This window comes from Gracilinanus agilis, chromosome 3 (genome assembly GCF_016433145.1).
Source record: "Gracilinanus agilis isolate LMUSP501 chromosome 3, AgileGrace, whole genome shotgun sequence".
In the NCBI taxonomy this organism is placed as follows: domain Eukaryota; kingdom Metazoa; phylum Chordata; class Mammalia; order Didelphimorphia; family Didelphidae; genus Gracilinanus; species Gracilinanus agilis.
The window spans coordinates 494,160,196-494,174,770 of NC_058132.1; the positions used below are offsets into that span (position 1 = coordinate 494,160,196).

At 37.6% G+C, this 14,575-nt stretch overlaps 1 protein-coding gene across 1 annotated transcript in view; it reads left to right on the plus strand.

Moving 5' to 3' along the window:
* Window positions 1–14,575, plus strand: part of SLC9A4 (solute carrier family 9 member A4) — a 78,490-nt gene that overhangs the window by 40,705 nt on the left and 23,210 nt on the right. Inside the window, exons 5-6 of the mRNA XM_044667045.1 lie at window positions 11,208–11,410; window positions 13,061–13,147. Coding sequence (XP_044522980.1) covers window positions 11,208–11,410; window positions 13,061–13,147 — 290 coding nt within the window. The remainder of the gene's footprint in view (window positions 1–11,207; window positions 11,411–13,060; window positions 13,148–14,575) is intronic.

The window sequence follows — 14,575 nt, forward strand, 5'->3', positions numbered from 1 at the left end:
TGGTTTAACCAGTCAGGGAAGAATAGGCATGTTACACCGAGGAGGAAATATTTTTCACCTACAGATCAGAATATTTTCCATATGATAAGAATATGCTCACTTGCCTAAAGCAGTGGTTTCTTAACTGTTTTGATCATGAACCCCATTAGTTAAAAATGAGCATGGACCCCAATATATGCATATTTATTTTTAATGCTATATTCATATACTCTTATATTAATAGTATATATTATGAAATATAAAAATAGGAATAAATTAATCATGAACAAGCATTAATTAAGAGTCTCCTGTATACCAGGGACTGTGTATTGACCATACAAAGAAAAATTAAAACATTCTCTCTAGTTTCAAAAAGATCACATTCTAATGGGAGACACAATATGTAAAAAATTAAGTACAGACAGAATATTTACAGTGTAAATGGCTTCTTGTGGAAAGCAGGATTTGATCTGATACTTGAAAGAAGTAAAAGAATCCAAAAGATGGAAGTAAGAAGAAAGAGCATTCAAGGTATAGAGAACAGCCACTGGAAAAGTACAGAATCCAAAGATTAAGTGTCACGTCCAAGGAGCAGCAAGAAAGCCAGAGCTGATAGAAAGGGGGCAAGTTGAGAAGTACTGGGATTTTCTATTTAAACCTTGAGGTAACAGGAACCCATTAGAGTTTATTGATAAGTGGTATGAACTTTTTAAAAGATGAGATAAAGGTGAAATAATATTGATTCTAGATTAAATGGAAAGCCACTGGACATTATTGAGTAGGAAGGTGATATGATAAGATCTGAGCTTTAGGAAAATCAATTTGGCGACTGACTAAAGGATAGATTGAATTGGAGAAGGACTTGAAGCAAGACCAGTTAAAAGGTATTTCAGTTTACCAACAAGAGATGACAAAGGCCTGAACTAGTATGGCAGATATATGAGTAGAGAGAATGAGACAGATAACAGAAATGTGGAGGTAGAGACAACGACATTTGGAAACTGATTAGACTGGCGGTAAGGAGAAGTGAAGAGCTAAAGATGACATCACAATCATGATCCTGGAAAATGGTTGACAATAGGGACGTTTTAAATGGTGTTGGATTTGGGGGAAAAAGATAATGTGGTGAGATCTATGCTGAAAATCCAATTCACACATAATGTTAATTCATGCTTAACTCTATCCTATCCTAAATAAAAAAAAAAGGCAGTGATGGGGCTTTTATTCACCCATCATTTCCCTGAAGTTATAAAGGGTATCTTCCCAAACCAGTGGATGCTCTAGATAAAGGGTAGGGAATAAAGTGGAGGGAGGTGGATTTTCCCCCTGGTATCTGTGTCCTTACTGCAGCTGTAATAGTCTTGGGGGTTAGAGAGGGTGGAGGAAGGGCAATGTAGGAAGAGGGAGAGGGCAAGTCCAGTTCTGAAGGAAGGAGGTTGGGAATTTGCATATGGGGCAAAATGATTAAGAAAAAGGGAATGTTAGGAAATAGGAGATGAGGATAGCTGTGATTATGTTGGAAATTAACTCCAGAATGGTTATTTTAGAGAGGGTAGGGTTCATCCTCTGGCTGGTGGATTACATACCCTTTGGTAACAGGGTATAACTTCTACGCAGTCAAGTCAGAGTGCCACCTGAGGGACCTAGAACCCACTTTGAAGATCACTAGTGTAGAGTAAATGAGCTTAAATAAATTTTACGAAAACTTACATCAACACATTTATATTTAGCCTAGTAAATTTATCCCCTTCCTTCTCACCTTTCTGCCATTTTCTACATTCTTGCATTTTAAATCAACTATAGATTATAAACAGTTATAAATTGCACTTTTTTTGAGTGGCAAGAATGAGGTGTCACAAATTATATCCTTGAGTCAAATAAATCTTAGCACTGTTAGAAGACTTTCCCCAAAAATAGGACAAGAGGTCCTGATTTGGGTAAAGTGTTAAGGATCTTGAGAAAATATACCTGGCATAAGGGAGAACAGCTTGTCAGAACTCTGGGAAAGCTGCTGTATGATACTATATTAAATCATTCAAACAAATGAAATGTGTTCAAGCAATGGCTTTATCTGTCTTCTAAGTTAAGATTTCCGGAGCTAAATAATGAGCTTCCATTACACTGTATTCATAACTCTTTTAATCTGAAATTATAATAACTTAAAACAACTTAGTCCAAAGTTTGAAGTTCTAGGCAGTGTTGGTAGTTCAATTGTTTGATTCAATAAGTATTTAGTAGTACCTAGTATGTGCCAGGCATTGCACTAGGAACTAAGGATACAGAGTCAAGAAGGGAATCCTGTCTTCTCTCAAGAGATTTAGCTTCTGTTGAGGGGTGGGAGTGGGACATGTACTAAAAACAATATATATACAAAATGACTCCTCAGGGGAGGTCAAAAATCAAATATGAAGGATAGATATGGGATTCTGAAGTGCCCAGTTAAAGAGTAGAGAAGACTGGGACAGGGATGCCAAAGGAAGGGAAGTGATATGGATGTTTATGAGGAAGTACATTGTCAGGGAAGGGAGATTTAGCTTTGCCAGGAAACAACTTAGAATCACAGAGATGCTGAGGGGAGTCATAGGGCAGGAGGCTGTCCCACCCTTCACAATGGCAAAGATAATGTGGATTTGATTATCAGTCCCTGAGTAAGAGGGGGTGGAGATGACTATAGTACAGGTGTCTAATCTCTGGTTCTATTTAATGGTCAAGGTAGTGATTATGGAATTCTAGCCACTAGGCAGGTTTTATAGCATGGAGGCATGTTTGAAGTACCTAACCTGCAGTTGTTAAGTTGTTTCAGTTGAGTATAACTCTTTGTGACTCATTTGGGGTTTTTCTTTGTGGAGATATTAGAGTGATTTGCCGTTTCCTTCTGCAGCTCATTTTACAGATGAGGAAACTGAGGCAAACAGGGTTAAATGACTTGCCCAGAGTCATACAGCTAAAGTCTGAGACTGGATTTGAACTCAGATCTTCCTGACTCCAGACCCAACATTTTATCCTTTGAGCCACCTAGGTGCCTCCTACCCTTGGGTAGGTAAGTTCAGATTTGCAGACTTATTCTAATGTTGCAATAGGTGATCAGGGAAAAAGGGGCAGAAGGGGCTTTGTTCTGGGACTGATGTCAGCATGGAGTAGGAGGAATAAAAACTCTCTCTCTAAGAAGTAGAGTCCTATTAGGGAGAAGAGAACAAAAGAAAATAGGTTTACCCCCATAGCCCAGGCACCAGAGAAGTGATGAAAGGTCTGATTCTGCTTGATTATGAAGGGTCAATGGTTTGGCATTGCAAAGGCAGGTTTGGGTCTGATATAAGGAAAAATTTGCTAACAATTAGATTTGGGCAAAAGTAAATGGGAGAAGCTAGGTGGTGCAGTAGGTAGAGCACCAGGGCTAGAATCAAGAAGATTTGAGTTCAAATCCAGATTCAGATATTACCTAGCAATATGATATGGAATAAATCCCTTAATCTCTGTTTGCCTAAGCTTCTTCATTTGTAAAATGGGCAACTAGGTTGCTCAATGAATAGAGCATAGGACCTGAAGTCAGGAAGATCCATTTTCTCGAGTTCAAATCTGGTTTCAGACTTATTAGCTGTGTGACCTTGAAGAAGTCACTTAACCCTGTTTGGTTCAGTTTTCTTATCTGTAAAATGAGCTGAATAAGTAAATGGCAAACCATGCCAGGAAAACCTCAAATAGGATCGTGAAGATTTGGAAATGACTCAAATGACTAAACAAGAATGACAACAAAAAGTAGATGGAGCTACCCTAAGAGAGATTCACCTTCACTAGAGGTCTTTTATCAGTGGTTGAACGATCCCCTATGGGAGTTGTTTCTAGAGGAGATTTCTGTTCAGATAGGGATTGGACCAGATGGGGTCCTTGGGATGTTCAACTATAAAGTTTCCTTTTATTTCCACTCAAGAAAGAGAAGCAAGAATATAGGAATATCACCTCAGACATTTCCTAGCTGTGTGAACCTGGGCAAGTCACTTAACCCCAATGTCTAGTCCTTATTGCTCTTCTACCTTAGAACTGATTCTTAAAATTGATTTTAAGACAGAAGGTAAATGTTTAAAAAAAATAAAATAATTTAGGAGTATCAAGCAACTACTGACTATAACACCCAATATATATCAGGAAAGAAAAAGGAACAGGAAATGTAGCATGGCGAAAAGAATAATGAACCAAGAGTCAGAAGACCGAGTTATTATCCTACCTACTGCTATTTTCTTTCTGTGAAACCTTGAGTTAAACCCTGTAGTCATCTATTCCCCTAACTGTAAAATATGGAGATTGAATAAGATGACTTGCAAAGTATCTTTCAGTTCTACAGTACTAGTAATAATAGCTAACATTTATTTAGCATTAACTATGTTAGACATTGTGTTAAGCATGTTACAATTATGATTTCATTTGAACCTTACAACTCTAGGATATAGATGGTAAAGTGTCTTGAGGCTAAATTTGAACTCAGGGAAAGAAGTCTTCCTGACTTCAGGCCCTTTGTCATTTAGCTGTCCACTACACAGGTAAGGATATTTAGGCAGACAGAACTTAAAGGACTCATCCAGGATTCCATAGCTAGGAAGTATTTGAAGGTGGACTTGAACATGGTCTTCTCATCTCAAAGTCCCATGCTCTATTTACTTTGCCACCTAGCTATCCATGATTTTAGGTAACTTCAGCAGGATTAAGGAGCTAATTTTAAAGAGTAATAAGGATAATGAGTATATAACCTAAGCTAAAGAAACTAACTTACTATGTGTATGACCTTGGGCAATTCATTAATTCACTAGAACCACTTTCCTCAACTTTAAAATGTAATAGAAGTAGAAGCATAGAATCTGTTTTTAAAGACTGCTTGAATTCTGCCATTAAAGCAGGGAAGGAGGAAGACAAGTGATGGCAAACCTATGGCGCAGGTACCAAATATGTCATGCAGAGAGTTCTCTGTGGGCGCCCGACCCCCTCCCCTTGAGTTTGTTACTAGAAAGGCAGAGGGATTAGGGTGGAGCTGCTGCCTTCCCCCTCTCCACCATGCCTAATGACATTTTTTTCACTTCACCCACCCAATGGAAATGTTTTCTCCCTCCCTTGTGTGGGGCAAGCAACGGGTAGAGAACACCTGGCACTTGGTGGTAGGGAGGGGCACAGCACATGATCTAAGAGGTGGAGTGGAGGCCCGACACTCTGTCTCTAAAGGTTCACCATCACTCTCCTAGAGAGTACTCCTAGATCCATAGAGTTGCCTGCAGGAGGAGGGAGTGCAGCTGAGCTTTCAGCTAAAACTGTTAATAGGGCTGTTCTCCAAATTCTTCAGAACTAGAATTATGAATCTAGAGATATTTTGTTAATGGTGCAAATTGTGCCTAATAAATGAACAACAACCTTTCTTGAAAACAAGATATAGCTTTATCACACTCAGAGGACTAAGATACATGTTAATATCTCTGAGGAAACTTTAGGTCAAACACAAAATGTTATCTTCCACATAAATTCTTTGTGAACCTATTGTAGCCTCCTAATACAATATAAGTATCTGAAGCCAGAGACTGTCTCATTTTTAAATTTGGCTCTCTAACTGTAGTAAGAGTGCTTAGTAAAAACTTATTGATTGAATGGGTGGTTTTAGAGTCATAAGAATAGCTCACTTTTTTAATATTTGAGGTTCATCAAGAGCTTTGCAAAGATCTCACTTGATCCCAACAACAATTCTTGTGAGATGGGTACTATTATTATCCCTTTTTTACAGATGAGAAAACTGATATCTTCCCCACTGTTTGTACTTCTAACAAGAATCTGATTTAGGAGCTGAACTTGTTTTATTTTTCCTGTGGCCATTTCTGTCATTTCATCCAATGAGCCATAATTTCCATAATACAAAATTTGATATATACTCATGCATACAGAAAGGATGGAAAGAAAGGCGAAGGAAGCTGTTTTATTTTCCTAAGGAGAATATACATGGAATTTCAGAACCAGAAGGAACATTAGAAATCATCTAGTTCTATGTGTCATCCTCACTATTTTTATGGTTGTCAAAACCAAGCCCATCCAAGAAGTGCCTTGGCAAACCTAGATCTACACTGCATGTCTTTTTACTCAGAGATCTGGATTTTTTCCCCTGCATCCTGATGCATTTTATCCCCTTAGACTGGGAGATGTAGTTTGAAATTCTTTTCCTTCAAAGCTCGGGAAGAATTTTTCAGCCCTGGATGAGAGCTAAAATAAAACCCCCAAAACAAAAACAAAACCAACTTTTGCAGGGCAACTAAAAATGCTCCTTAAGAGTATTTCCAGGAAAAGAGAATCCCACCAGGAATCTGAGAATATGCAAAGACCCATGAAGGAAAGGGAAGGGAGTGAAAGAAACCTCCCAGCTGCTGAAATTGCATATATGGCTCTCTCAGTTCCCAAGGAGCACTCTCAGCTCCAGAGAGCTGCCTTCAGGAAATGGAAATTCTCCTTATTCCCATTTCACTCCTCTCTATACTTCTTTCATTGCCTTCACTGATTTCTTCTACAGCAAAGTCACAATCCTGTGGTGCAACAAAAGTCGCATTCCTCTTTCTACTTCTAAACCAGCTCTTCTGGTTTGGAGACCCTAAATTCCAGGACTTAATAATGTAATAAGGAAGTTAATTAGCCTGGGGCTTTCTAGTGCCCAGAGACATAAGAAGTTAATGGATACAAAGTTGTTAGCCTGGATCCCTTCCTTACTGGTACTATACACATACACAAACACAATTTTATATCATAGATGTGTATGCATATGTATATTATATATAACATTTTATAAATAAATATATTTTATACACTTTACATAATACATACATGTACATACAAATATATGTGTATATGTGCTACATATATACATACATCTTTTATAAATGCATTTATTTTATACACTATCCACACTACATACATACATACACACACACACATATATGCAATTATCCCTTCCACATCATGACTTTCCCTATCATAGTTTCCATATATCTTGGGTCAGCATAAGAAATTAAATGGTTATTTGGGGGGAGTTTTGCAGAAGCCACAGATGACACCATGTGAAGACTAGCAGAAGACACAGAAAATATTTAGAAACTCAGAAATGCATACTTAACCCCTTACTTAAACTTAAATTTACAATAAGTAATTTATAATTACTATAAAATCATATAAAAGAAAAAGAAAAAAATTCAGACTTCTCTGGTAGGACGGGAGGGGTAAAATTTTTTATTTGAGTTTTTAAGATCACCCCCAACCCCTGTGATGTGGAAAGGATAACTGAATATATATGTATATATATGCATATATACATATACAACATATGTATATTATATACATTTATTAGAGAGAGTAAAGGAGAGAGAGAGAGAGAGAGAAAGAGAGAGAGAGAGAGAGAGAGAGAGAGAGAGATTGTTATTGCTGTTTGGTAGCATTTGACAGAGCTTATGCTCCTCTAGAATAGATTTTGAGAACCTATCCACTTCCATGACATGGTAAAGCATGGAAATAGGAATTTTCCATAGCATAGTTAATGAAAACAGCTTGCTACTGACTTACTCTGAGGCCTCCGACAATCTCCCCCAGGTTAAAACTGTGAATTAGCAAAATAGGAGACTTACAATAAGATCAGAAATTTGTTATCATCTATTGAAGTATCTTCTGCATGTCCCTCCGAGATCTTGGAGTAGAAGCAAAGTATAATTGATAAGTAACTGGATTTGGAATCAAGAAGACCTGGGTTCAAATCCTGTCTTAGATAACTGCCAGCTGTGGAATGCTGATCAATTTACAACTTCTCTGATGAGTATCAGTTTCCATATCTCTTGAAGCCAGATGAATAGACTTAATGGCCCTCTACAATCCCAACTATTAATTTATGATCCTGATTTCTCTGGAATGAAGCCGTGGTCATTGTCAGTTTGGGGAGGTCTGTCTGATTTGTTCAAGAATGGAGATGCTTGGTTACAGACAATTATAACCACCTTTTCCTTAGAGCAAGAGGATCTTTATCCTAGACCTGGGGGCAAATTACTATTCTACTTAGGCTACAATGAGCAGGTCAAGGAATTCCTATAGGTAGGGAAGAGGGCAGCCACAGTTGAACTTTAACAGATTGTTTCTGATTCTAGTTGACAACCTTATCCTATACTGTGGTGGGTTCCACCACTTAATTGCAAGTTACCTAGCCAAAGGACTCTAAGATGTGAGAAAGGAAGTCGTAAAAAAAATCCCCACAGCAGAAAGGCTACTTCATCTCTCATCCAAGAGCTGATTCACATCCCTGGTCCATGCTATATGGGGCACGGTTTGCTTATGATACTAGAAATCACAAACAACTTCATCCTCTGGTTTTGGGCACTCGTGAACTCAGGTCTGAGAGCAGCCATATACTGGGTAATTTAATTCAATGGTGAAAGAAAAACTGTCTTAAACAGCTCCATGTTTTTATGGACACAGGCCATTATAATTCAAGTAAAATCAAAGAGACGGACATCTTCAGACAAATCCAGCCAGTAATAGGAACAGTTTCCCACCAGTTCACCTGGAGAAACGATACACAATTCTCTCTGAAGTTATCAGCTTTTCTTTGTTTTTAGGATCTATTGATTCACTTTACATCATTCCCACATTTCTTTAGAGGCCTTTGATTTATCTTCAATGACATCTCCTCTGTGCAGAATTAGATTAGTAGTAGTTGGATGAAAGATAAAAAATATTTCAGGCTTTCAATAGGCCAGCAGGGAGTAAAGATGGATCCTATAAATTTATCTCATTACTATCATAAAAGACAAAGTAATTTGTGACATTGAATCCTCAGATCCTGAAAAAAGGGATGGGGTTCCATTGGATATCAAACACAAAGATCATAACCAATCAGTTAAGCACTTGCACTTGTCCACATTAACCACACACACATTCTTCTCCTATCTTGGTTATTTGACCTTCACTCTATGTTTCATGTTTTCCCCATTCTCCAGCAGATGGATATCCCTAGTACTTTAGGCTGACTTGCAGATATCATCCCTATTCAAGCACTTTTCTATTTGTCCTTTCATAAAGAGGAACTACATTGCCTTCATCTCCCCTTTTAGTCATAACCCTCCATTCCTGAAATATATCTCCCAGCTTCTTTTTAATAGAGATTTTTAATGAGTTGTCATCTTCTGATGACTAGGGCAATCTCTCCCACTTGCCATTGCAAGAAAGAATTCCATATGGGCTAGCATCTTGATCATTTGGTGAGATTATGACTCATGGACATCTCTTCTGGCTGGCGACTTTCTTGTCTTGGTGATCAGAACAGACACTTAAAAAAGCAGTATTCATGAATTATGAGCTAGTTAACTATATATAGTTTTTTCTGCAATGAGAAAGTCTTGGTATTATACTGTGCTTAAAAATAAAACAAACATAAAACTAAAAATGTTCCTGGCTGGGTAACATGGGGAAAGGAGCCCTGTCTCTACAGTCTGAAAGTCTACCTTCAAATACTACCTCTAACGCAGACTACCTATATATGACTTTGGACAATCACTTGATGTCATTGGCCTCAATTTCCTCATTTATAAAATAAAAAGGTTGAGCTAGTTGGCTTCTGAGGTCCCTTCCAACTATAAATCTATGATCACAAGATCCTCTTCTTAATTTTTTAAAATTTGTTTATTTAATTAATTAAGAATATTTTCCCATGGTTATATGATTCATATTCTTCTCCTCTCCTTCTTCCTCCCCACTCCCATAGCCAATGAGCAATTCAACTGGGTTTTGCATGTGTCATTGATCAAGACCTATTTCCATATTATTAATATGATTATTAATGTTATCAATAACTAATATATTTAATAACTAATATTATTAATATTAATGTGATCATTTAGTGTCTGCTTCCCAAATCATATCCCCATCGAACCATGTGAACAAGATCCTCTTCTAAAATCCTCATAAATACATTAAATATATATTTTTGTGTAGAAATGCTACGTATTAATTATGTATTATATATTGTATCACACATATATTTAAAATTCCTTTCCTTCTGTCATAGAATCAACTTTAAGTGTCATTTCCAAGGCAGAAGAGCAGTAAGGGCTAGGCAATTGGAGTTAAGGGGCTTGCCTGGGGTCATAGAGCTAGGAAGTGTCTGAGGCCAGATTTGAATAGAGGACTCTTCTTTAGGCCTGGCTCTCTATCCATTGAGCCACCTAACTGCCCTTATGTTACATTTTATTTAGAAGACCTTTTAAAAAATTTGGAAACTTAGATTTTAACTATTTTTGGGCGTGTGTCTGGTGAGAGCGGAGGCAGAAGGAAAGGTGAAGGAACCGCTGATTTAAACTGTATAGGAAACTCAACTGAATCTCATAGTTAAAGCAGTTGTCTGGGACCCCAAGAGGTTATGTGCAGGGTTACCCAGTTATTATGTGTCAGACAAGACTTCATCAAGGCCTGATTCCAGAGGTCTGTGTGCTGTGCCTATCACAATGTCTTACTTCTAAAAGTTGCTTTAAAAGATTTTGTTAAATGAAAGGATATATTTGAATCAAGGAAGACTCTCTTACATAGAATGTTTTGACTCTTCCAAAAGGCAGAATTCATACTAAATAATGGTTAGATCAGCTATCAATATGATGCCCAAGTATCTGAATGCAAATTGAATAGTCCAGGGACACTGGCTTTCTTTATTTCTTATAAACCTTAAACCTCTTAAATTTATGTTTGACTAAATAGAGCCCACTCTCTTATTTAAATACCATATTTGATTAGTCTACATCAGTGGTTCCCAAACTTTTTTGGCCTACTGCTCCCTTTCCAGAAAAAAATATTACTTAGCCCCCTGGAAATTAATAGCAATTAATAGGAAAGATAAATGCACCTGTGGCCATCACCGCCCTCCTGGATCACTGCAGCACCCACCAGGGCGCAGTAGCACCCACTTTGGGAATCACTGGTCTATATAGACAAGTGCATGTCTTAGAGCCATATCCATTGGACGTTGATTCCTATATTGCCTTGAATCTTTTCTTTTCCTCCTTTTGTATAATGTCCTCCCGCCCTACTTTAGAGGGTAAGTTCACTGAGGGGAGGGATTGTCTTTCTTTTTATTAATTTTATGCCCAGAACATAGCAAGGCCCTGGCATTGTGTAGGTGCTTAATAAATATTTATTGGACTGGACTGGATTGGCATCTCTAACATTTCCCTTTCCTTTGATAGGTGTATTTGCCCTTTTCTACGTCAGTAACCAATTTCGGACTTTTCCCTTCACCATCAAGGACCAATGCATTATCTTCTACAGTGGACTTAGAGGAGCTGGGAGTTTTTCACTTGCATTTTTGCTGCCCTTGTCTCTTTTTCCTAGGAAGAAAATGTTTGTGACAGCTACTCTGGTTATAATATATTTTACTGTATTCATTCAGGTTGGTGATTTTCTTTTGAATAAAGAAAATAAACTTTTGTCATATTTCTAACATTCCTCTTATACTCTCTTCAGAAATGCAGGATGTAAGTAAAAAAAATAATAAAAAACAGTACTGAATTTTCAGCATTTAACTTTAGTAACTCCAGAGAAAGCTAGATTAGAATAGAGAACTCAAATGCTCCCAAAAGTTCTTAGTCAACTCTTCACTGTATTGCAGCTTTATCATATTAAGCAAGGTCGACTGCATACATATCTAAAGCATTGTGACTTAAAAGAGCACCTTCTCTTAAGGAGTTTATGCTCTGCTCAGTGGAGGTGCACAACATGGACATAACCATGGATTTGATATTGAGATTGGAATTGGGCTTGTGATTTCAATGGTATGGGGAACTCCCAGGGGACAAAACTCCCTCTTTTGCCCACCTAATGCAGATTGGCATCTTCTCAGCAACTATAGAGAGCTATGTAGAATACAAGTAAATATAAGAAAATTTGAGAAGGGATAATTAATAATTGGGGGATCAAAGTGCCTTTCACCTGATCTCTCTAATTTTAATATCGCAATTAATACTAGAAAGGGCAATGCCAATACACTCATTGTTCATGTTTCAATTAGAATGAATCCTTAGCAAATTAATTCAGTTATGTAGGATAAAAATTATATTCTTGTTTTATAAAATAAAATAAAGATCAAAGTAGTTACTTTGCTTAGATAGTACATTATTATTACTAAAAACTGATTAGTGGTAGAATTAAGTCTAGAATTTTGGACTATCGAATCCTCATTGAGTACGTTAATTAATTATTTTGTCATCATTCATTCTAGTAACATGTAAAATATGGGAATGATTTTCTAGTTGAAAGTCTAGTCCAAGAAAACTAAAGCATTAAATAAACACATAGATTTTGTGTAGGAGAAATATCACTGATTTTTGGAGGTATCATGCCTTTTTAGAGGTTTAGGAAGGTTTGGAATAACCATTATTTAATATAAGGAAGTATGAAGCATATAATAAAAAAAAAAGAGTAAGAAAGCTTTATTGGGAGGACATACTTATAACATGAAGGACAACTAGGAAGAATGGTGGATATAATTTAGGTTCACTAGGACCCAGGTAGAATTAAGGTACCCTTCTGGGGCTTCAGATGAAATGAAGCATCTCCAAACTATTCAAATCTGTGGTAGGTGGGGTGGTTATAGAGTTTTTAATGGTAGCAGAATCAAGCTTTTGGGAAATGGGAACGGGAAACCTGGACTAGGGGATTGGTGTTGATTTATGCTAGGGGGTGGGTAGAGGGATTTGGAAGATTCTTGGGGGAATTGGCAACTAGTTGATAAAAAGACAAAGCGAAAGGAGGTTTTTGTCCATTATTACTGAATTTATTTTGACAAAGTGCCTTAGATGATTTGAGCTTCCATGGGGCTTTATTTAGCACAGTGGAGAGGTTAGTGAAGTCATTATACATGATTTGGGTAAATGTATTTCAACTCTTTGTACCTCAGTGTCTTTGTTTATAAAAGGAGCTTAGACTAAATGATCTCTTATGCTCCTTTCCACTCTAAATTGTATGACCTCACTTGCCTTCTAATTTTCATCTCTGCATTCTAGATAAAGTGAAAAAATCTGCTTTTTTCCCCCCAATCTAGGGAATCACCATTGGCCCTTTGGTCAGATACCTAGATGTCAAAAAAACCAACAAAAAGGAATCCATCAATGAAGAGCTTCATACCCGTGTAAGCTTTCTATTTAACTCAGAGAATTAGAGATGATTCATTAGAAACCATGTAACCTTCTAAAATAGAGTAATTGCCTTGACCTGTAGTGGGAATGGGAAACTATCATATGTCATGCAGTTGTCATTAGAATACCGGGCCAGAATGACTAAGAAAGTTGGACGCCTGCCTCTGGTCAGTCATTGGCCTTGTGATCTCTTACTCAGAGTAACTGCTGTTTTTACATTTTTGGTAGGGTTATATTAGGGATTTACTTCCTGTAGAGATTCTGTCCAGTGGCCTCCTGTTACAAGAATTTGTCCAGCCTGGTTGAATGAATTAGAGAATGAATGAGAATTTATTTACTTAGCACTTACTATATCCAAAATGCTGGAAACCCACAAAAATTAAGAGTTGCTTCTTTCCAGGGACAGGTGACAATATGCATAGGATTTGGCTGCAAGTAGATGGTAAGAAGCAGTAACAGTGGTAACAAGGCAGAAAACAATTTATCTTGTGAGTGTCTTTTCATTAATAAGACCACATCAGATTTTGATGGTGGAACATTTGCCAGTACCAAGATGGTAAAAACTTTCTTTTCCAAGTCTTCAGTCATTCAGCTATTGAGCCGGTGGAGACTATATTCTGTGCAATGGGTTTTACCAGGTAGCATCCCTACAACTGTTGTTTTCTTGGTCTTATATGGGCTACCACTCACTGGTTCTAATTGATTCCTGGTTGGTAATGGTGGTATTAGTGGAGACATGAATGATAGTTCCCTTTTCCATAGGGGTTTTGCTGCTGTCTAGTGGTTGTAAGGTGTGGTTCTGAAAGTAGGGCCAGTGGCCTGAAAGGAATTGGTATTTCCATGGGCCTTGAGCACAGGATTCTGGGCAGCCTCCACTGGAATCCGAGAAGAGATGGTGACAGTGGTTTGAAAGTCATACCAGCCTCCTCAAAACTAAAAATCAACTTGACCAAAGCCCTATTTTGGAGTTTCTTCTCCAGCATTAGGACCTTTTTTACTTGGAAAGGTCAGTGGTTTCACTGATGTGGGCATATTTTCCATCAAAGTAGATTGCTATCTCTTCTTAGTGAGTCTTGGTTTCTACGAAAAAAAATTTTTATGACCTGGTGTCTGGCCCTCTTGTGATACACATTGCTGTACTTAGATGTACTTAGGCTGCCCTGGCAAACATCCAGGACTAATCCTCAGACAATAACACATTCCATCATCAGGTGCATACTTAAATCCTTTTAAGCTTGGTAAAATCAGCCATGGTGTTTGCTCCATCAGCATGGCCTTTGAGACCCCAAGATACAATGAGGCAAGGGAGAAAGTAAAGTCTTTCTACTTTAGTGAAAGATTGGAAATATTCTGGTGGGGAAAATATTTAGGTTTTTAGAACTAAAATATATTTTCAAGCCATCAGAGCATTAGAGACTTAA